The sequence below is a fragment of the Eretmochelys imbricata genome, chromosome 3 (assembly GCF_965152235.1).
Source record: "Eretmochelys imbricata isolate rEreImb1 chromosome 3, rEreImb1.hap1, whole genome shotgun sequence".
Taxonomy (NCBI): Eukaryota; Metazoa; Chordata; order Testudines; family Cheloniidae; genus Eretmochelys; species Eretmochelys imbricata.
The window spans coordinates 180,457,137-180,481,662 of NC_135574.1; the positions used below are offsets into that span (position 1 = coordinate 180,457,137).

The 24,526-nt window shown below is 42.3% G+C and overlaps 1 protein-coding gene across 23 annotated transcripts in view; it reads left to right on the top strand.

Annotated features, from left to right (window-relative positions):
* Window positions 1-24,526, top strand: part of NRXN1 (neurexin 1) — a 1,233,750-nt gene that overhangs the window by 124,009 nt on the left and 1,085,215 nt on the right. For 4 of the 23 annotated variants that reach the window (XM_077811984.1, XM_077811986.1, XM_077812000.1 and 1 more), the window contains exon 4: window positions 307-323. The exons of 17 other annotated variants lie outside the window; for them this stretch is intronic. In XM_077811984.1, coding sequence (XP_077668110.1) covers window positions 307-323 — 17 coding nt within the window. Of the gene's footprint in view, window positions 1-306; window positions 324-13,694; window positions 13,702-21,999; window positions 22,023-24,526 lie in introns of all 23 variants that reach the window. 2 more of the 23 variants (XM_077811985.1, XM_077811987.1) reach the window with 2 other exon arrangements.

Sequence of the window (24,526 nt, forward strand, 5' to 3'; positions counted from 1 at the left end):
ATGTTTGATGCACCAAGGAAAGATCAGACTACTTTTGGCTTTCTTCATGCATTACATATACAGTGAACAGTAAGCCATTAGGTGTTCCTGAGTAAATTCAGCATGGGAAGTAACCACTTCCTGAACATTTGTATCATTTCCAAGAAAAGAAGGAACTCTGAGGCAACTCTTTTATAGTAATATGTTGTTTTTTCCTTTATGGAAGGAAATAAGTTATTAATGTTCTATCATTCACCAGTAACTTCTCTGGCATGCTATGTGTAGAATTCTATTTCCAGCTCTGTAAGTCTCACTGCCTGATTTTAGACACATCACAATCAGTGGTGGATTACCACACAGGCCAATGGGGCAGCAGCCAATTTGGGGCCCCTGGAAAAATCTCCCATCACCATGGCCCCAGGGCTGAAGGAGCTCTTGCTCCCCACTGTGGCCCCAGGGCACAGAGCTTTTCCAGTCTCAGTGCCACAACCGGCGGGTGGGGTGGGGTGAGGAGCGAGTGGGGCTGCGAGGCCGTGGGTGGAACAGGGGCAGGGCTGTGGGGAAGGGACAGAACGAAGTAAGGCCCTGGGCAGGGTCGCAGGTGGAAGGAGTGGAGAAGGGCCATGGTTCCAGTGCCAGGGGCCCCTCCACTTGCTCTGGCCCAGGGCCCCAGGAGATCTGGATCTGCGACTGATCACAATTTATCAGGGACTTAGAGCTAGATCGACAAAAGGACTTAGGTGTTGCAATGCTCAGCGTTGCACCAACTAACTTTTAGGAGCTTTGCCACCTAGTAGCATCTGCAGATCCAAGATGCATGCTTAGGCTCCCTACACAATTCATGGGGAGAGAAAAGGCTTTAGAAATAGGATCCACAAAAGCCAGCATGCTAAGTGGGGAGCTGGCCAATAAGAAACCTAAAGAAAGTGGTGGGTCCTAACCTCTGCCCCTCAAAGGGTCTTTAGCACCTAGACTCAGGTCAGAGGGAGGAACCTAGCTCCATTTGGGATTCAACACCTAAGCCATGCTTTTACAAAATGCTATCACTACTGCTGTTATAACCTTTAGGCCAGTGGTGAAGGCACTCACCCGAAAAAGAATGTGGAAGACCTCAGTTCAATTCCTCCATCTACCTTATGTGGAGCCATGTCAAGGTTCCTCCCCGACTCTGATCTCTAGGGTACAGATGTGGGGACCTGCATGAAAACCTCCTAAGCTTACTTTTACCAGCTTAGGTTAAAACTTCCCCAAGGTACAAATTAATTTTACCCTTTGCCCTTGGAATTTCCACTGCCACCACCAAACTTTAACTGGGTTTACTGGGAAACGTAGTTTGGACACATCTTTCCCCAAAAAAATCCTCCCAACCCTTGCACCCCACTTCCTGGGGAAGGTTTGGTAAAAGTCCTCACCAATTTGCATAGGTGACCACAGACCCAAATCCTTGGATCTTAGAACAATGAAAAAGCATTCAGTTTTCTTACAAGAAGACTTTTAATAGAAGTAAAGGAATCGCCTCTGTAAAATCAGGATGGTAGATACCTTACAGGGTAATTAGATTCAAAACATAGAGAATCCCTCTAGGCAAAAACCTTAAGTTACAAAAAAGACACACAGACAGGGATAGTCATTCTATTCAGCACAGTTCTTTTCTCAGCCATTTAAAGAAATCATAATCTAACACATACCTAGCTAGATTACTTACTAAAAGTTCTAAGACTCCATTCCTGGTCTATCCCCGGCAAAAGCAGCCTACAGACAGACACAGACCCTTTGTTTCTCTCCCTCCTCCCAGCTTTTGAAAGTATCTTGTCTCCTCATTGGTCATTTTGGTCAGGTGCCAGCAAGATTACCTTTAGCTTCTTAACCCTTTACAGGTGAGAGGATTTTTGCTCTGGCCAGGAGGGATTTTAAAGGTGTTTACCCTTCCCTTTATATTTATGACAAGCCACAATTTGTGTATGGGTCTCACATTGCAAGGAAGTGCGCTAACCACTGAACTATGGGATATTCATGTGAGGGACTTTCTCCTGTTGAATCTGTACCATTGTGTATAAATAATTAAAGACCTATTGGTCCAGAGAGAGACTAGGAATGACTTTATAGTCCAGTGGTTCGAGCAGTTACCTTGTCCTCCTCCTCCCTTGGCCATTTTGTGTAGATTTAGGCATGCCTACTGAATCCAGCTGGAGGCAGGGCAGAAAGGTGGGGGTGGAGCTGGGAGGTATAGGGCTGGCTGCAAGACTGATGTGCTTCCCAGAGTTCCCCTTTGACAGAACTGTCTGTTGTTGATTAGCAGGAGTTTGAGGAGCCTATTGGGCTTAGGCATGAGGTAGGCACCCAGAATGAATTGGCTCTGCACATACTCGCTGGCAGAAACTTAGGATCCTAAAGGATGATAATGGTTGAAATTTAAATGCCTAGGGATCTCCAGGGTTAGGCAGCAGTTCAGAAGGGATTTTGAGGATCTCAGAGAGTCCTACAGTCCAAGTTCCAGCCCACGTCTGAACCTTTAAACTGCAATTAGACAGTCCTGCAGCCCAAGCCCTGAAAGCCAGTCAGCTGGTATGGGCCGGGTGTGGGTTTTTAACTGCAGTGTAGACATACCCTTAGATTTTTATCAGCTAACATTGGTAGTATTTGGAAGGAACATTGCAGGGAGGGACGTGTGGGGAAGGTGGTAAGCAGTAGAGTGATGAAAATGAGTTGGGGAGGAGACCAGAGAGAGAGAAGGAGAAGAGATTAGTGACAAGGACGAAAGAGAAAAACCAGGACATGAAATGAAGAGAGTATGTCCTACCTTAAAGACTGCACCTCTTTTCAGTCAGACAAGGAGCACTGCCTTCAGGAAAGACAGTTCAAGCAGGACTGGGTTCAGGGATTATCTCACCTAAGGTTAAAAACATAGGAGTAACATGTTTACTTATAAACTTTGCCCACAAATCTTCACAGTGTGGTCCCTACTTTTTGTCATCAGTGGAAGGAAGTACAATTGCAATCAATTTCTGAAATGGACCTTGAGCTAGACTAAGTGCTTTAAGATTCTCTAGTGAAAAATTCTGTCATCTGGGCCAAATTCTTAAGCCCAGATACAACCTTTTTTGCACCGCTCAGGTGGCATAAAGGGGCTCTCTCCAGTTGCTACTGCCCAACAGACAATTCTGCTAGAGGGGAACTCCCTGCTAGTGCATCTGTATTGCTTCCAGGCCCTACACCTGTCACCTCCACCCTTGTCTAGAAGGTAGGGAAAGGACATGCTGGAGCTCTTCTATGCTACACTGTCCTTTCACTAGGCTGGGATCCATTAAGGACTCTGCATGAGTTAAAGCTGTTCCTTTGAGTGAGTTTGAAGTATATGTTCTTCATTTAATCTTTCAGTTTTGCTAGCTAGCTCTGTATTTCATTATTAAGCTACAGGAATAAAAATAGAGCCTGCCAGGGAGCAACTTATACTCAGAGCAAACAGCTCTCTCCTTCCTGAGAGGAAGTATTAAACAAAGTATTAAAAAGCTACAGAAACCATGGCTCTGATTCTCCACTGCCTTATAACCGGCAAAATCATTTACACCTTTGCAACATGGATATGAAATGTTGACATCTTTATAGGGTAGCATTTTACACTGGTTTTGCGCAGGTGTAAATGACTACCCAAAGAGCACAGCAATGGAGAATTCAGGATGGGGGGTTAGAGCCTTAATGAGATGCCCAGTGCATATGTGGGTGCCCCAATTAAGTCAGAAGGGCTCAGAGGAGGCAAAGGTGTCACCTGCTTGGAACTTACTGCTAGATTGAGGCCTAAATTTGCAGATATCTTTTTAAAAAGTCCCTTTTCTTTATTACGGGCCAGATTCTGGAAGTGGTCTCTGCCCGTGGCTCACCAAAGTCCATGGAAGTTCTTCCCAAGAAGACCTGTATACATTAGTACTCATAAGATTATTTTGCTTACTATTATTTCCTTCAAGCAAATAATGTTTCCTATTTATTCTAAAACATGTGTAACTAAAAGTACAATACCTGGCTTCAAAACAGAAACCTCAATTAGAGAATATTTGCCTGGTCTTACTACCTGGTTCAGCATTTGGAATGTTTATTATTTTCAGATAATTAATTTAGTAGACAACTTGATAATTGTGTATCCTAAAGTGTCACTTTAGCGGTTCTACCACGTTTTGAAGGCTGGAATACACTAATTGGGAGCAAAACATTTTCCAGTAGTAGTCATTAGAAAATTCTGTAGATTTCACTTGAAATTATAGTAATCTGAACACAGTGTTGTGCCTAATAAAAACAAACAAACTACCCCTTGTTATATTGTCTCCCATTTTGTCAGAGCCTTTCCTTCTAGAAAACAATGATTCTCCTCTTTCCCAATATATAAAATATTTCTGGTTGCAGAGTGTACATCATCATGCTAAGTGATTGGCAGATGAAACAGGATCATTCTGTACTTTTGGGAATGGTTCTCAACAGCTATTCAGTCTTTAGGCTTTCTATTAACAGTACCATCAAGAGTATCAATGACTGCAAGATATGGTAGTGATTTGCTGATGCACACACCTATGTATGTATTAAGACGTACATTTCAGTATTCCAGCATCACTGAAAACAGTGAATGTTTCTGTACTTTAAAGAGCCCTGCAAGGCAGATCCAAGGGTCTTCCTGCATGGATCACAGTGTAGAAATGTGGCCTAAATAGTCACTAAGAAAAAATTAAAACATAAAGCATGCACTATTAAACCATAAAGAATGCCATGTTAGCAGGAAGCAACACAGAGCACAAAGGGAAAAAACAGAGATTTTTAAGACTGTTGTTGGGTAAGGTCTTGTCTACACTACAGAGTTTTATCAACACAAGTTACACCAATGATCAAAACCCAGCATAATTACATTGCTTGTCCATGTTCACACAACACTCCTGTCAGCAGAGTTGGTGCTCTAACATTGACAGAGAGCAGTGCACTGTGGGTGGCTATCCCACTGTGCTACTCACCACCTTCTGCAGCTCGGAGTTGTGGGATGGCGGAATGGATCACAGTGCATCATGGATGCGGGTTCAACGTCCCATGATGTAGTTTTTTTCCGTCCCATCATTCCATGGTCTTCCAACTGCATTTCACAGCATTTTTCAGCTGCCACTGTTTACTGTGTGCCTGCCATCTCTTTCTGAAAGGATGGATCCTGCACTGCTTTCTACTGTTGTGCTCACTGTTATGAACACATAGCGGATGGTCATGCAGTATATCATGAGCACCCAGTCTGAATAGGAACCAGAGGTACCTGACCTGCTGTATACCATGGAAAGAAACAACACCAAATTACTTTTGGCATTCACTGACCAGCTGCACATGATGGACTGTTGCTTTTGCTTTAAACTGAGTGTAAACAAGCACTGAGTGGTGGGATTGCATTGTTATACAAGTCTGGGATGATGAGCAGTGGCTGCAGAACATTTGGATGAAGAAAGCCACCTTCCTGGAACTGTGTGTGGAGCTCACGTCAGCACTGTGGATAATGGACACCAAAATGAGAGCTGCCCTCTTGATGGAGAAGCATGTGGCAATCACTCTGTGGAAGCTGGCAACTCCAGACTGCTTCAGGTCAATTGAAAATCAGTTTGGAATCAGGAAGCCCACCACTGGGGCTGCGTTAATGTAAGTGTGCAGGGCCATTAATTGGATCCTGCTCCAAAGGACTGTGACTCTTGGCAATGTGCATGAAATAGTTGCAGGCTCTGTGGCAATGGGATTCAGTAAGTGCGGTGGGGTGATAGATGGCTAGCATATCCCAATTTTGGCCCCAGACCATCTTGCGATGGAATACATCAATAGAAAGGTGTACTTCTCTATGGTATTGCAGGCGCTGGTGGATCCACCAGGGTCATTTCACTAACATGAACACAGGGTGGTCCGGGAAGGTGCATGCCACACGCATCTTCAGGAGCAGTGGCCTATACAGAAAGCTCCAAGCAGGGACTTTCTTTTCAGATCAGAAGATTCCAGTGGGGGATGTTGAAATGCCCATGGTGATCCTGGAAAATCCAGCATACCCCTTACTCTGATGGCTCATGAAGCCCTTACATAGGAAACCTGGACAGCAGCAAGGAGCACTTCAACAATAGGTTGTGCAAGTGCAGAATGCCGATTGAATGTGCCTTTGGCAGATTAAAAGCAGGTTGACACTGCCTTTATGGCAGGTTAGTCCTGAAGGAGGAAAATATTCCCATGGTCATAGCAGCCTGCTGTGCACTCCATAATATCTGTGAAGCTAAGGGTGAAAAGTTTCCCCTGGGGTGGAGCATGGAGGTGGATCACCTGGTGGCTGATTTTGTGCAGCCAGATATAAGGGCAACTAGTGGGGCACAACAGGGGGCTATTCGAATCAAGGAGGATTTGACACACCATTTTGACAATAAGCACCAGTAATCTGTCATTCTATACAGCACTCTGACGTACTTTTGCAAAAAGAAAAGGAGTACTTGTGGCACCTTAGAGACTAACCAATTTATTTGAGCATAAGCTTTCGTGAGCTACAGCTCACTTCATCGGATGCTTATCGAAAGCTTATGCTCAAATAAATTGGTTAGTCTCTAAGGTGCCACAAGTACTCCTTTTCTTGTTGCGAATACAGACTAACACGGCTGTTACTCTGAAACCTGATGTACTTTTGTTAACTTGCCATATTGCATGAAAATTTTGATGCTTCCGGATTGTGATTTGTATGATCAAATTACCACTGTATATTAATTCCAGAAGCAACCACCAAGTGTAGAAGACAAATAAAGATTGGTTATCTTTCAGAGAGTATATTTTTATTAAATGCCAATTAACAAAACACATAAAAAGGTTGGTGGGAAGGGAGATAACAATAAAGGTCAGTGTAGACTCTCATACCTGTGTGTAAGTCCAGCTATCATTTCGGAAGCTGTCCGAAGCAGTGGAGTGAATGGGGTATCGAGATGGGCCAAGAAGTTTTAAGGAATGCATGGGAGAAATTTTGGGAGGACATGGAAAGCAGTTCTGTATTGGCTGCATAGGGTGGGCCAAGCAGGCATGAATTCTGCCTGCAGCGTGATTAGGAACTTCAACACTTCTGTTTGCTCCTCCATCACTTTTATCATCTGCTCCTGACCCATTAAAATTTGTTCCTGGCTCTCCTTTATGTCTTGCCTGTCTAGTTATAATTTTCTTTTAAAGTCTCTCTCCACGCCTGGAGTTTTTGTTTTTGGCCACGTAGGATTGGAGCACCTCTCGAAACATGTCCTCCTAAACTGGGAGGAGACACTAAACTGGGAGGAGAGGTAGATACACTGGAGAGTAGGGATAGGATACAGAGGGACCTAGACAAATTAGAGGATTGGGCCAAAAGAAATCTGATGAGGTTCAACAAGGACAAGTGCAGAGTCCTGCACTTAGGACAGAAGAATCCCATGCACCGCTACAGACTAGGGACCGAATGGCTCAGCAGCAGTTCTGCAGAAAAGGACCTAGGGGTTACAGTGGACAAGAAGCTGGATATGAGTCAACAGTGTGCCCTTGTTGCCAAGAAGGCCAATGGCATTTTGGGATGTATAAGTAGGGGCATTGCCAGCAAATCGAGGGACATGATCATTCCCCTCTATTCGACATTGGTGAGGCCTCATCTGGAGTACTGTGTCCAGTTTTGAGCCCCACACTACAAGAAGGATGTGGAAAAATTGGAAAGCATCCAGCGGAGGGCAACAAAAACGATTAGGGGACTGGAACACATGACTTATGAGGAGAGGCTGAGGGAACTGGGATAGTTTAGTCTGCGGAAGAGAAAAATGAGGGGGGATTTGATAGCTGCTTTCAACTACCTGAAAGGGGGTTCCAAAGAGGACGGATCTAGACTGTTCTCAGTGGTAGCAGATGACAGAACAAGGAGTAATGGTCTCAAGTTGCAGTGGGGGAGGTTTAGTTTGGATATTAGGAAAACCTTTTTCACTAGGAGGGTGGTAAAACACTGGAATGCGTTACCTAGGGAGGTGGTGGGATCTCCTTTCTTTGAGGTTTTTAAGGTCAGGCTTGACAAAGCCCTGGCAGGTATGATTTAGTTGGGGATTGGTCCTGCTTTGAGCAGGGGGTTGGACTAGATGACCTCCTGAGGTCCCTTCCAACTCTGATATTCTATGATTCTATGATTCTCCTTGCTCTTTCTTGGTTGCTTCCTTATCTGGCAGAGGCGCTCTGCCGGTTTGTAGGACATTCCCCTGAAGGCCACATATGCAGAAGCACAAGAAACAAAAGCATGATTGTTAGTGCACGGACAGCATCGAATCATTATAGAAAAATGCACCTTTTAAAAATACAAATTAGTTTCTCACTGTCCCTCAGCGAATACCTAAACATGAGTTTAGGCCAGGGGGAGAGGCAAGGGGAGGGCAGATAGGGCGAAGGGTCTCAGTGTTTTTTTAAGGGGATCACTGTGGGCGACTAAGGACAATATTGTAAATTCTCCCACCATTTTCCACAGATGGGGTTATTGAAACTGATATCTCACTCCTGAGGGTAAGCAAGGGTGCATCTCCTACATGCATGTGACTTCAGACCAGGTCCCTTTGCTGCTTGCGTGTGTGCTGCTTTGGTACCTGCACAAGTGATTGCTGATTGGCAAGGGAAACTTTCCTACAGTGGGGGAATGAACAAAGCAGCTCTGTCAAGGAAACTTCAGCAGTGGATTGGCAAGTACCTGCAGGAAAGTTTCCAAGAGATCTCTCTGGAGGATTCCCGTGAAATTTCAGTGTGCATTAACACACTGTTCTACTGCACTGCTTAGCTGCACAGGGGAATGTGAAGTAATGGAAACACAGCTAGTCTTGTACATTTCTATCCCTTCACCCATTTCTAGAATGTAAAAGGCAAAGGGCAGTTCTACTTCATATAACCGAGCAGCAACAACTCAAAAAGATCATTTACCAGAGCTCTCCTCTCCTACATTATGCGTGCTAGAGGTGGACTGCTGGGATTGGCTAGACCCATTTGGAAAGGAAAAGAGGTCCTGACTCACCACCCCATCAGATGACCCTGCCGTGTGCTCCACATCGTCCTCCAACTTGACTTCCTCGTCCATGACGTCGTCTTTGGGGTTAAGTCCACTGTCCACGGTCTGCAATCCCGCCGAAGTATCCATGGGGCTCTTGGCAGTGGAGATGGGGTCGCTGCCAAGGATTGCATCCAACTCGTTACAGAAGCAGCAGGTCTTCTGTTCAGCACCAGAGTGACGGTTTGACTCCCTTGCCTTCTGGTATGCCTGCCTCAGCTCCTTTATCTTCCCATTTCATAGTCCTTATCCAACATGCCATGAGAAATCTGACCATAGGTATCAAAGTTCCTACGGCTGGAGTGGAGCTGGAATTGCACAGCCTCCTCTCCCCAAAGTGCCAGCAGATCCAACATCTCAGGTGTGCTCCAAGTGGGAGAGCATTTGCTTCGTGGAGGTGCCATGGTCAGCTGGGAAGATGCAATGTGATCTCTTCATGCCAAGCAAACAGGAAGTGGAATTTCAAAAATTTCCAGGCCTTTAAAGGGGGATGGGTGGATTCCTGTGTACCAAGGTGTAGGGCAGAAGAGTTCAAACTGCTGACCAGAGTGGTCAGGATGGGCATTGTGGGAAATGGAGGCCATTTACAGTGATATAACCAAGAGTGGTGTGTACACTGACACTCTGTCAATACAAGTTTGCTGCAAAAAGCTCTATGCCTCCTGTTGAGTTTTATTTTGTTGGCAAAGCAGGAGAGTTTTGTTGGTGGAAAGAGCATTGTAGTGTGTACACCTCCACTGTTTTGTCGATGAAAGCTGACTTTTGTCGAAAAAACAGTGTAGTGTAGAAAAGGCCTAAGTTTCATTGTTTATTTTTCTCAAGGGTAGCACTGTTTTACTATTCATGTTCTGCACTTTCATTTTCTGCATAATCTAGCCAAGACTTTTAACTCAGAAAATAATGGACAGGTTTCTATGCAGTGCTTTGAAAATAAAGCCACTGCAGGTGTGTAGCTAAATGAGGTGTTAATTGCCTTAATTGCACTTAATTATGGGAATACAGGGAAGGTGCTTAGTTTTTCATGTGATGAAGGGTGCAGTGTGAGTGCAAGGAGGTGTGCTCCTTGTGTGGGTGAGGCTGTAGAGTAAAATTCCTAGCCAACATTTATAGAAGAGGGGAAGGTAATCTTGTATTCCCCTTTCCTAAAAAAAAACATCTGCTTTATCTTCTGTTGTTCCCGTTTGCTGAAGTACAGTGAGTTCCTTCTAATATAATATCTTATATTTATTTTAACAAACTACTTTACAAATTAAATGGATGCAGCACCACTGAAACACACCTTTTGTGGAAGGGAGGGAAATTTTGGCAAAGGGTAGCCTTCTGAACTGTTGTTTTTAAAAGGTGCTTCTGAAAAACCAGACATGCAAGTAGAGCTACGAGGTCGGTGAGTCCGGTGGATGGAAGTGACAGGTTTCAGAGTAGCAGCCGTGTTAGTCTGTATCCACAAAAAGAAAAGGAGTACTTCTGGCACCTTAGAGACTAACAAATTTATTTGAGCATAAGCTTCCGTGAGCTATAGCTGTAAGCTATAGATGAAGTGAGCTGTAGCTCAAGAAAGCTTATGCTCAAATAAATTTCTAAGTCTCTAAGGTGCCACAAGTACTCCTTTTCTGAATGGAAGTGGGGTTTTGTATCCATGAAAGCTTACGTCCAAATAAATCTGTTAGTCTTTCAGGTGCCACTGGACTCCTCTTTGTTTCTGTGGATACAGACTAACACAGCTACCCCTCTGAAGGTGGATGAGCTAATATCTTTTACTGGAACAACATCTTTTTGTGAGAGAGGCAAATTTTTAAGCTTAGTCCTGTGTGTAAGATTGAAAGCTTATGTCTCTCGTCAACAGAAGTTGGTCCAATAAAAGTGAGTACCTCACCCAACTTTTCTCTCTAATATCCTGGGCCCAACACAGCTACAACAGCACTGCATAAACACAAATAGAAAACTGCATTGTGGAACTTTGTTTATCAACCTTAGAAGGGTGAAAAGATGTGAATCTGTTTTCAGGCACTTCTAAATGGTCCAGATTTGGACCTGAGACTCCAGTCTATAGTAATGGATCCCTATGCCTGAGTGAGGCTGCACTAAGTAATTGGGGTTCTGTATAGCTTCAGGGATACATCCGTGCAAGATCCGGATTTAAATAATCCCTTTCCCTTTTTCCCCTACTATGTGTCTCTCTCTTTCTCCGGGGGAAAGGTGAGGTAGCTGCTATAAAAATATTTAAGCAGCAGCTATTTCTCCAAAAAATATCTTCTGTTATCCTAGACTCTCTGTCAAGGTTCCTTCCCCACTATGAACTCTAGGGTAAAGATGTGGGGACCTGCATGAAAACTTCCTAAGCTTACTTTTACCACCTTAGGTTAAAACTTCCCCAAGGTACAAACTATTTTACCCTTTGCCCTTGGACTTCTACAGCCACCACCAAATGTTTATTAGGGTTACTAGGAAAGCGTTGTTTGGAAATGTCTTTCCCCCAAAAATCCTCCCAACTCTTGCACCCCACTTCCTGGGGAAAGTTTGGTAAAAATCCTCACCAATTTGCATAGGTGACCACAGACCCAAGCCCTTGGATCTTAGAACAATAAAAAAAAGCATTCAGTTCTTGAAAAGAAACATTTTAATAGAAGAAACAGTAAAAAGAATCACCTCTGTAAAATCAGGATGGTAAATACCTTAGAGGGTAATTAGATTCAAAACATAGAGAATCCCTCTAGGCCAAACCTTAAGTTACAAAAAGACACACAGACAGGAATATTCATTCTATTCAGCACAACTCAATTTCTCAGCCATTAAAAGAAATCATAATCTAACGCATATCTAGCTAGATTACTTTCTAGGTTCTAAGACTCCATTCCTGTTCTGTCTCCGGCAAAAGCATCACACAGACAGACACAGACCCTTTGTTTTTCTCCCTCCTCCCAGCTTTTGAAAGTATCTTTTCTCCTCATTGGTCATTTTGGTCAGGTGCCAGCAAGGTTATCCTAGCTTCTTAACCCTTTACAGGTGAGAGGATTTTTCCTCTGGCCAGGAGGGATTTTAAAAGTGTTTAGCCTTCACTTTATATTTATGACACTCTCTTTTTTATTTAAAGTTTTAAGTAACTTTTTTGCTAAACTTCAGTCAAAACCCTTAAAATTTTCCTTTCTGCTGAAAGAGGCCAAAATGAGGTGCTTGGAAGAAATAAAGGAGGAGATATAAAGACAAGGAATCTCCTTTTAGGGGGAGAAAGGAACCTAAACATAAGGTGCAGAGCCCAGCCATGGCAATCTTTCAGAGTAGGTTGTTACTTGCCCTAAGAATGTAAGGAGAACTGCTTTTAAGACTTTCCGGAGCTGGTTCAGTGATACAGCCTGCATCCATGATAGGGAAGAATTCTACAAGGAGGGGGCGGGGACCTCCTCTGAACCTTTCATTATACACCATAAATACTAAAGGGCACATGCCCAGTTTTTATTCTTTACGGGTCACTTTAAGTTCTTTCTCTGGTACTTGCTAATTTAACAACTGACACAAGTTAAAGGCCGGGAAATATTGGAGATTGATTCCCCGCCCCCCCCCCCGACCTGATCAAAGCCAGCAACTACTTGCAATTTTCCCATTCCGTAAGGATTTCTTTTAAAATATTATATCTTTAACTATTTGGCAGCAAGTTCAGCATCTTTAGTGAAAGCATAGTATTCACTTTATAGTACTAGACTGTTACTATTTAAAAGAAAACATTTAAAAAAAATGAGTGGTAGTGTACGAAATTAAATTATTTATTACATGCTCTGTTATGGTCTTGTTCTGTGAAATTAAGAAAGTTGCTTGGTCTCTCCATGCCTCAATTTCCCTATCTTTAGAATGGGTATAATAACTTACCTATCTTTTAAAGTGCCTTGAGTTCTTTCTGTGAAAATCACTCATTATTCTGAAACTCTCACCTCTGGTTCTCTATTTGTAGATTCATAGATTCATAGCTATTAAGGTCAGAAGGGACCATTATGATCATCTAGTCTGACCTCCTGCACAATGCAGGCCACAGAATCACAGAATCCCACCCACTCCTGCAATAAACCTCTCACCTATGCTGAGCTACTGAAGTCCTCAAATCATGGTTTAAAGACTTCAAGGAGCAGAGAATCCTCCAGCAAGTGACTCGTGCCCCATGCTACAGAGGAAGGCAAAAAACCTCCAGGGCCTCTTCCAATTTGCCCTGGACGAAAATTCCTTCCCGACCCCAAATATGGCAATAAGCTGAATCCTGAGATGATGTATGTTAAATGAGCACAACATATATTTGGCAAAGTAGATTTTGTTTATTCCCTTGAATAGCTGTGATTGCAAGGTTTAAAGTACTAGCAATTTATATATGAGTGTCTTTATTCAGAAACATGTCATGGTGAAGGCAGCTCCATCTTGAACCTTAACCAAGGTAGAAATTCTCTAGGGGTAAGATGAGATTTATTTTCAGTGTTTAACTGCCTTGGGCACAAACAAATGTTGTCAATATACCAAACATAAACTGTATACATGTAAATGCATTATCTTAACATGTGATGGAAGTTGTTATACGTTGGAATCTAACCAGATACCTCCGAGCAAACTTATTTTAAATTATCTGTTTTTTTCACATACTCATGTTGCTGTTAATGGAAAATCAAAGTGCACATACAAGGAAAACAGTCTTTTTAGTACTTTTGGTACTATTACAAATCCAGAAGGTAAGAGGACAATACTGCACACTCTTTCATGGAATAAAAAAATTTGCAATCTAAAAACCGTACTGAGTGAAAAACCTTAAATATGACACACAGCTAAATGGCAGACAAACAGGGAGGATGAGTTTGTGATATATCGTAACTGCCCATTTTATTTATTTCTTTTTCAGTATTTTGTTGGGAGAAATGTCTACAGTGGTTCTTCCATGTAATGTGATATGTTGTGATTCTAAAGCAACTTTCTACCACCGGAAGGAGTATTAACCGCTCTCTGTATCTGTTTCTCCACTTGTTAAATGAGGATAAGCCACACAGGAAATGTTGTGGTGGAGTCAGGACTAGACAGAACCCCAGTCTCTCAGAAATCAAGGGATCAATGGCCATGATTTGTCTGGACCCCAAATGCCATCCCTGAGTGATGGTGAGGGAATGTCAATGTTAGAAAAGCTCAATGCCAAAATTTCAACCCTAGAGTGCATCAGTTTCTATTTCAAAGGTAAGATTTAAGGGCTAGAAATGTATTGAAAAACGGAGACTCTTATATTATTATAGGGCACCAAAATTAGAGAAGACTTGTGGCTGAAGGCTTTATGGGATCTCAAAGCCAGCATAGTAATGTGTAACTTTGTACTCAGTGGCCATCACTTTGCCTCTTTCCCAGTTAGGCTCCAATCTTCTATCTGTGCTGGACTATGCAGAGTTGGTGAAGGGCCCAGCTATTTAGAGCATTTATTTTTCTGTTTGTATCAGGTTTTCTGCTGTGTCAGGGTCATCTGTATCTGGTTATCTGTTGACAGTCCCCATACTTCAGGGTGAATTTCATTCTCATGGGTTACATTTTCAACACAGACTGTAAAACTTATTCCACTCTAAAAGGGAAAAAATGTGTGCTGAACAGCACAACTTCACCAAACGTCAATACTGATGAAAATTATCTAGTCGTTGATATAATCTTCAGCTACTGGATTCTTTATTTTAAAAAAGTCTCATTATGCATCTGTCACTTTTGATGTATGGAGGAGTTCAACAACACTATATATTGTCAGAGACATTTAAACTCCTACTCTGTCTTATCTTCAATTTTCATAATTGATGTAATAATAAAATTACTTATATTTTAAATTCATGACAATATTTTTGGAAGAAGGAAAGGCTTTTCCTGTCTGCTTATTACTTCATTTTAAATTACAGCACTAAAAGTATTACCTAAGTACTTAAGGTGAGGGCATGATTTTTATTCTGACTCAGTGATAGACATCTATGGTGCATGTTTGTATAATTTATCATACGCATTTGAGACAGACTGATTGGTGGAATGGCTTGGCATTATTACAGATCCAGACCAGCAGAAGAAGGGTAATAAAGACAAAATGGGGGTGAGATGGAAATGTCAGCATAACCTACTAATGCGTTCATCGACAAGGATTGAATCAAACACCCCTAGTTCCAAAGCAGAAACCTCTACCACTTGTGTGAAAAGATGAAGGGCTTGATCCACAATGGGAGTTAGGTGTGTAAGTGAACAATTTAGGCACTGCTGAGGTCTTCAAAACCCCCTATTCAGTTGCCATTTAAGCTTGTAGGTGCCTAAATTCCCTAGTTGCCTAAGTTTCTGCTGGTGGGCACATGCCAAACAGTCTAAGTCCTGATGTCGCTGAGCTGTTCCTGCCTAAAACCTGGCAGGATTCACAAACCCATTTATTTTGCCTGGGGCCCCAACCTGGTATGTGTTCTACAGACCTATAAAAGAGAGCTGGCATGAGCAGAATGTGTATGTCTGTCCAATAGCCGATCGTTTAGGGAAGGTTTGAATTGTTGCTCTCTTGATTTGGAGCAGGGTCTTGAAACCAAGACTCCCACCGCCCAGGTGAGTGCCCTAACCACTGACTGGGCTGTAGCGTCATTCTTGCGTTATCAATGGCCAAATTAATACTTAATTATTTATATGAATATAGGGAGCCTGGTCACTCAGCTCAGGGCTGTGAATTCCACTGAGCTTCAGGGCATCTAAGAGTTAAGCATTATAACTGTCATCGTTGCAACATCCAAGTGCCTTTGTGCTTCTAGCCCTAAGTTCATTAGCTGGAAGCAGTAATAGGCTCATATCCTCTAATGTTTCCAATCACTAGATGGGGGACAGACACTTGTGCTTCATAGGTCAGTAGTATGAACTTATTCATAAGGCAAGTAGTTGTTGCTAAGTCTGACCCTAAAATAACTAATATAAAGTGGCCAAAAGCAGGTTTAATTGACTCCTTAAGCCATTGGCACCAGTTTAAGTCCAAGTCTTCCTTCCATTTTCACCAACAAGTTTAGTGAGCACCATGTAGTGTATTAATTTTAACCTATGCAAGTGAAGATGAGTGAAACATAGAACATCTTAACTATGTAGCAAACACAAGTAAGGAGGTAAGGGTTATAAGTTTGATCTTGAAGATAGTTTTCAGGTCTGTGACGTTCTGGAACCTAATCAGTCACATTACTAGAACCACTGAAACTTTAGGCTGTCTTAAATATATAAATACCCTACAGTTAGTGTCCAAATTAATTATGGGCTGTGTAATAGTGATCTGTATAAAGGAAAAAGTTGTTGTTTTTCTGTAAGGCCATAGTGGGCTGTCTGGATAAGGTGTGTAGACACTTAAAATCCTGCTCAAGCTGTGGCATTTTATAGACCTGAATGTGAGAGAAATGCGCATACAAAAATTATCTAAAAACATACACAGGAATGAAGATACACATGTAAAAAAATCTGCAATTTTTCTGAATCAAAAAAATCTTAATTTGTCATCCACCTCTACCTTGATAAACTCCAGGAGAACTACCCTATGGCTGTAGTGTAGACGCAGGCTACGTGTACACTAGAGACCTTACAGCAGCACAGCTGAACTAACGCCATGGCGCCGCTGTAAGATCTCTTGTGTTGTCGTTCTATGCCAACGGGAGAGAGCTCTCCTGTCAACACCGTTAAACCACCCCCAACGAGGGGCAGTAACTATGTTGGTGGGAGAAGCTCTGCTGCAGACACAGCACTGTGAACACGACCCCTTGTGTTGCTCAGGAGGGTGTTTTTTTCACACCCCTGACCGATGTAACTTTTGCCGATATAAGTGGTAGTGTAGACATGGCCTGAGACTTGGTAGTGCTTTGAATTTATCAGTAAACTTCCTTTAGGCTATATGTACACTAGGAGACAGGGTTGTGATTCTTAGCTCGTGCAGACATACTCGCACTAGCTCTGATCTGAGCTAGCACACTAAAAATAGTAGTGAAACATGGGAAGCAGCAGTGGCGCTAGCCAGGCCAGTACTATCCATGGGGTTCAGGCACATTTGTACCCAGCACAGCTCGCCCTGGGCCTTGGTTATGAATGGGATACATGTCCTCCAGCATGATAAATGACATCTCCCAGAATGTGGTATGTGTTTAATGCAAGCAGCTTGTCACCTTTTTAGCAAATAAGGGTAATTTTAAGTTATATTTTTCAGATACTTCAAACTGAATTATAGCTCTAGAGGGAATACAGATATAAAGTTTCTCAAACTGAGCTTTTTTTTTTAAAGAGACATTTTTCCTTGGAAGGCAAATTAGTATAAAGGTTCTTTATTTCAAGGGACCTTAGAAAATAAGCACTCCTGTGATTATAAGAAGAGCATTAAGTTGTAAATGACTATTCTGGTCTATATTATCTGGTTTCACCTGCTCATTAAGGTTAAAAACAAACAATAAAAAGTGATATTTAAAAATAGCACATATTGCTGTTTTGTTAATTTATAAATATTGGGCAAAGTCCCAAGCCAGGCTCTGAGCCCCATTGCACTTCTCTGGCACAAAGGAGGTATAAAGCTGACCTACACAGCTGATAATTAACCTGGCATGGGGAATTTCTGGCTAGCATAGAGCCAGAGTAGCTGTCTTCTGTATGCCACAGTTCATGGTTCTATCCCCTTTATCATGGTCAGTGGAACTGGACTTGGAGGGCCCAGGTTCCCTTGAGGGACTGTTGTAAACAGGACACTAGTGCAACAGGAAACACAAGGAGTTAGGCAGAAACCAACTTAACCACATGGAGAGAGCAGGCCACAGGGTTTAATAAAGTTGAGTTTGTTCAGAATACACTATATTCATCTTCACAGTTTGTGAATGAAAGATCTCCCACCCCAGGCATAGGAGACATGCCCACGGAGTAGATGGAGTGCATAGTGTGTTTTTCTAACTGGTGTAAGCATCCTTTCAGAGACATTAGTTTATGCTGGCTACTCAAGTGCATTTATGTCTGCTCTGATTTATACCAGGGGCTGAATTTGCATCTGGCAACTCAAAGGATCAGGAGAACACAACAATGGTGTACAGTCAGAGTAGAGGTTGGTAATGCTAGAGGAGCCAGGACCATTACGTAAGATCATAAGAACGGCCATATTGGGTCAGACCAAAGGTCCATCAAGCCCAATATCTTGTCCTCTGACAGTGGCCAATGGCAGGTGCCCCAAAGGGAATGAACAGACAGGTCATCATCAAGTGATCCATCCCCTGTCACCCAATCCCAGCTTCTGGAAAATAGAGGCTAGGGACACCATTCCTGCCCATTCTGGCTAATAGCCATTGATTGACCTATCTTCCATGAATCTATCTAGCTCCCTTTTGAACTGCATTATAGTACTGGCCTTCACAACACCCTCTGGCAAGGAGTTCCAGAGGTTGACAGTGCATTGAATGAAAAAATACTTTCTTGAGTTTGTTTTAAACCTGCTACCTATTAATTTCATTTGATGGCCCCTTGTTCTTGTATTATGAGAAGGAGTAAATAACACTTCCTTATTTACTTTCTCTATACCACTCATGATTTTATAGACCTCTATCATATCCCCCCTTAGTCGCCTCTTTTCCAAGATGAAAAGTCCCAGTCTTATTAATCTGTCCTCATATAGAAATCATTCTATATCCCTAATTATTTTTGTTGCAATCATCATTGTAATACAGAATGCATTATCAAGTATTATAGACGAGTGCTGGACTTTTTTCCACAAAACATTCTGTGAATTTCTTTGGTTCTGCCAAATTGTTGGTATTAGGGGGATCCTAAAATTCCAAAAATATCAAAACATTTTGTTATGATTCTCTTCTAAATTAAATGTTTTGATTTTTCTTTTCAGTTTGAAACCATGTTTTATTTTTAAATTTCCTTTATTTAATAATAATAAAATCAAACCTCTAAAATGGGTCAAAATTGAAATTTTGTGTCAAACTAAATGTTTTGTTCGAACCCAAACTATTATTTGTTTAATATTTTTGGAATTGCCAGTGAACCAAAATGCTTGTTATTTTTAGGTCTATGTACAATAGAGCTACGTGAATGATTTAAAATATTTTATAGTGCTTAAGTAGGATCAGTGAGTAGATGTTTGTATTACCACTTACTGCTACTGTTTGAAACAAGTTCAAAAAAGGTTAGAGATTTCTTTCTGTTTTGGGAGTGTGTGGAACATAAAATCACTTTCAGCCTTCCCACAATTTGAGCATTATATAACAATAACCTTTTAGGGCCCAATCTGCCTCTCATTCAAGACAACGGGGGTCTTTCATTGGCACTTTAAGTGAGGTGGATTAGGTGTAATACAAAGAACTTTATATAAAACTCATTTCTTCGTGAGCAATAACATATAATAGAATGAGGTCTGAGGTTACACTTGGTAACTGCATGACTCAAAAATGTTGGTTTCCAATATTAAGACCTCTGTTAATGAATATTGCTGTTGAAAAATTTTGTCCAGAAATTAAATTGTTTTGCAAAAAAGATTCTTTTTTCACAAGTGATATTAATGAAAGTCATGAACAACTTTTTCTTTAAAATGGATGCTTTGTGCATGCAAATTAAAATATATGTTTGGATTTCTTTCCCCTTGAAATGAAAGTGGATGGGGTGTTTAGGTGTCTTCTTGCAACGTATCACCTACAGCTTTGAGCTGGCAGCTGAAATCTAAGAGTGAGCTTTCTTTCCAAGTGCCTGGTTTCTCACTTCTTCTCTTATAATGCTTCTGTGGAAATAGGGGACAGAATGGCAAAAGTAATGGTATAAGGCAGGAGTGTTTGGCTGGGTTATTTTACCCCATCTTTTAAATTCCTTACCTAACTTTTGCCATTGCGATCCACTTTACCATTGCGATGGATGTAGGACCATGTAACTGAAGTTACGTGGTTTGACCCTATTGTCCAAATGCAAGATAAAATCTCAGTTCTTTCAGTAGGACTTCTGCCTGCATGTGGTACATAGGGTGGGGCACAACAGGTTTGGTGTTAATGCGCTATTAAAGAAGTAGCAAAATTATTTTGTGGCTTCTGACTTTTAAGTAAAGAATGAACATTTTAACATCTGAGATCAGAGAGGACTGCCTGAGTACCTATGTCACTGGCTGGAACCCGGCACAGACTCCTGGCATGAAAAATCCACTCTGGGGAGTAAAATAGAGAAAAAAAGAGACAAGGATTCAGCACCAATCCTGAGTAATTTCCAGCTGCAGAGCTGCTTCTCTGGTGGGAAGTAGCAGTGGCACTGGCAGCTGCCCTGTCTTTGTAGTGAATGTACCTCCTGGCAGAGAGAAATTTTTCCTGTCTCTTGGGAATTACAACAGGGCGGCTGCTCTGCTGGTGGGGAGAGCTGTGGTGGGTTGTTTGGAGCTTTATTAAAAACAACCATTAGATATAAATGTATAACAGATCGCCTCCCCTGAAAGCAGCTATGTCATTTAATGGCCTATTTGCTTATACGACAAACCTCACTCATTTTTATTTGTATTAAACTACTTGTATCGAGAACAGAGTAATGCCCAGTCTGTTTCATACAAACCACATTAGTGAATAGCTCAGTCCGCTGTGGCCTTTGCAGCTGATGAGACAGAGCTCTGTTTTGCGGTCAGCGTGGTAATTTTAAAGAGTGCTATCAATATTGCTAAAATTACTATTGATTTAGGATTGTCGCTTTTATTTTTCTTGCAGCAGTGTAATATGGCATAGTCTTTGCTTTATTAGAGTTACTTGATAGCACATTTTCTGTCTTCTTCCTATTGAGAGATAAAAATATACATTCTTCAATATATTACTAATATTTACCCTGAGACAATCAATTATTGCTAGAGGAATATTTCTAGCTCAAGCTTTTCACCTAGAACAGGTTATCTCACTGAAATATAGAGATGCCTATAGGCCTGTGACAGGTCCTCTGCCCCAGAAGCTTCGTTCCCTCCTGCTGGGGCCCGCTGACTGCCCCAATAAAGCTCAGAGAGGCTTCCAGTTATGCAGCACCCGTAGCTTTATTTACACACACAGTTCTCCCACCACCACTGTTACGCTATTTACAAGGCTTACAGGGTTAGTGCCTGCTTTGGCTAGCAGTCAACCCACAGCCAGGAGCCTGACCTTTCCCTCTGGCTCCTCTCTTTATACTGGCTCCCAGCCCTTATAGCTGCTGGCTTGTCAGGCCCGCAGGTGGGGCCAATCCCACGGCCAGGCATCATGCCTGTTCCACCAGCCCCAATCTTTTCTCTTGATTGGAGCTGACTGAGCAGGGGCTAATTAGGTGCTTTTGCACCAGCACCCTGCTACAAAACAGCAACTTTAGGACTAGTACTTACAGTAAATGGATATATGCTATTTAGATGAGTGTTAATGCAATAATCCAGATACTACAGAATAGTTTTCAATCCTTAACTTTGTGTTCAAAAAACTATTCTCACTGACTTTGGGCTTTTTATTGGACCAATTAAGGTTCCATATTGTAATAATGATACTTTGAATATACTTAGCACTTTTCATCCAAGGATATGAAGGTCAAAACTTTCTGACCCCAGACTATTCCTGTAATAACCTGAAATTATTCAGTTCAGTACTGACAGACTCTGAACAAACTGAGATTTGTCTCCAAGCTTTGTGGCTCAGTCCTAACTCTAATTTAAATAAATATTCTGGCTGTTGCTAAATCTTTGTTGGGGGTTAAAATTCCTGGATATCTTTAACTCATATCACCATGGGTCAGAGAAGGAACATAGGGTGGAAATTATCTGGCCCCCTCCAAAGTACTTTAAGGACTTCTCTGTAGGCTGTCTGTGCACTAAGCTGCAGATGGCCATTCTGAAATGGGCTCTAGAAGTTGGGAACATGAGTTATATACTCACAGCCACTGATCCAGCAATGGGATTTATGGCCCTGATCTTGCACAGATTCTTCCTGCTCTGGATAGGAACATCTGCATTGGGGAGATGATGAGAGGTTGGAGGATGACAACATAGAAGGTGCCACTGCCATTGGAATACAGGCAAAAATTAACATTTATTTTTCTACACTGCATATATGCACCTGTTTTAGGAGCCATTTCTGTTGTACAAGAACTTGGACTATGAACTGAACAGAGAAAAATGCACACTAAGCTTTTCATTAGTCTCTGAAATCACTCATAAGAGATCATTCTCAGAGAAAATGAGGATTTTTTTTCCTTTTAAGAAAAATGGACATACCAGCCAATAAAATGATGGTGCTTGAGGTTGTTCGCTGTGGAAGAAAGCTTATTGTATTGTTACACCTATTGACTGCAATGGTTAGTCTAAGTTTGGGGCCCTATGGGTTAGAATAATGGAATCATAGAAGATTAGGGTTGGAAGAGACCTCAGGAGGTCATCTAGTCCAACCCCCTGCTCAAAGCAGGACCAACACCAACTAAATCATCCCAACCAGGGCTTTGTCAAACTGAGCCTTAAAAACCTCTAAGGATGGAGATTCCACCACCTCCCTAGGTAACCCATTCCAAAGCTTCACCACCCTCCTAGTGAAATAGTGTTTCCTAATATCCAACCTAGACCTCCCCCACTGCAACTTGAGACCATTGCTCCTTGTTCTGTCATCTACCACCACTGAGAACAGCCTAGCTCCATCCTCTTTGGAACCTCCCCTTCAAGTAGTTGAAAGCTGCTATCAAATCCCCCCTCACTCTTCTCTTCTGCAGACTAAACAAGCCCAGTTCCCTCAACCTCTCCTCATAAGTCATGTGCCACAGCCCCCTAATCATTTTCGTTGCCCTCCGCTGGACTCTATCCAATTTGTCCACATCCTTTCTGTAGTGGGGGGCCCAAAACTGGACACAATACTCCAGATTTGGCCTCACCAGTGCCGAATAGAGGGGAATAATCACTTCCCTTGATCTGTTGGCAATGCTCCTGCTAAAGCAGCCCAATATGTTGTTAGCCTTCTTGGCAACAAGGGCACACTGTTAACTCATATCCAGCTTCTAGTCCACTGTAATCCCCAGGTCCTTTTCTGTAGAAATGCCACATAGCCAGTCAGTCCCCAGCCTGTAGAAGTGCATGAGATTCTTTTATCCTAAGTGCAGGACTCTGCACTTATCCTTGTTCAACTTCACCAGATTTCTTTTGGGCCCAATCCTCCAAGTTGTCTAGGTCACTCTGAACCCTATCCCTACCCTCCAGTTTGTCTGCCTCTCCACCCAGTTTAGTGTCATCTGCAAATTTGCTGAGGGTGCAATCCATCCCATCATCCAATTCATTAATGAAGATGTTGAACAAAACCAGCCCCAGGGCCAACCCCTCGGTCACTTCGCTTGATACTGGCTGCCAAATAGATTGTTGTAGTTAGAAGGAGAAATTGATGATGGAGTTAGGATCTTTGATGCAATTTTGTTTATTTTCAAAGAATATACAAAGGCTTGTTTCTCTGAACACAGGAGAAAACAATACACAGTAGACAGCTTCCTTGCTCATAGCACCGAACTCTTTCAGCAGCTTGTTCAGGCTGTTTGTGTGTGTGTGTGTGTGTGTGTGTCTTTCTTTCTCTTCCTGTGTGGACCTTCATCTTGTGCTATGTCTGTCTTTCACTCACATCCCTACTGAGAAATAATGCCCTGTGGATCCTCTTTCCACAAAGCCCAGATTACTGGGCAGGGTTGCATACCCCTTTACTTTAGGCAGGGCCACTTAGCTGTCTGTCGCAGCTATTTTAAATGAGTGGAAGTCACCACAGTTTAGATGAGGTTGATCCCAACTCACAACAGTATATTGCTGTCAGTTTGTGCAGTGAACTCCCTTTTGAAATCCATATGTGTTGCAAGGGGGTAAATGGCAGAATGATTATAAGGGTACTTCTGGCTTTCAGTTCCACTGGATGCTATTCAGTCCAGAGCAGCCACTGAATCTTTATGCTGAAGGCTGCATGACCATTTTTCAGCTACCAAAGCTGCTTTCTCTTCAGAGGGAAAAATTCTGATTCAAGAGTTACTGTGTAAATCTTCATGTGGCTGCTTGTGCCCTCTCTTTTCCAAGGGGAGAAATTGCAGACCCCAATTTATCTGATTATCAAGGACTAGTAGTGAGCATGCTTAGTGATTGCTTTGGCATCCCAGAAATGGCAGGTCCCCTCCTGTTCCAGGTGGTTTCTCAGTCCAAACTGGGATGGGCCCAGTGAGGACAAGACTCTCTACCAACAACAGTTGTCGTGCGGAAGAGGATAAATCAGAGCATCATAGAACCATAGGGTTAGAAGGGACTGCAAGAGTTCCTCCTTCCACCAGCAAACCCACTCACCCATCCCTCAGTGGTTTTACATCACTGGGCAAGTAATCTGAGCAGAAGCTACAAATCCTCCTCTAGAACTGGTGCCTAGGGAGAACCTCTTGTACATTGTCTTAAATATCTGTTCCAGGGCTTTGTTTGCTTCCTATAGCATGCGTTATTGCTGAACTCTGCAAACTGTAACATTTGGAATCTTCGAAGTAGCATTTTTCCATACC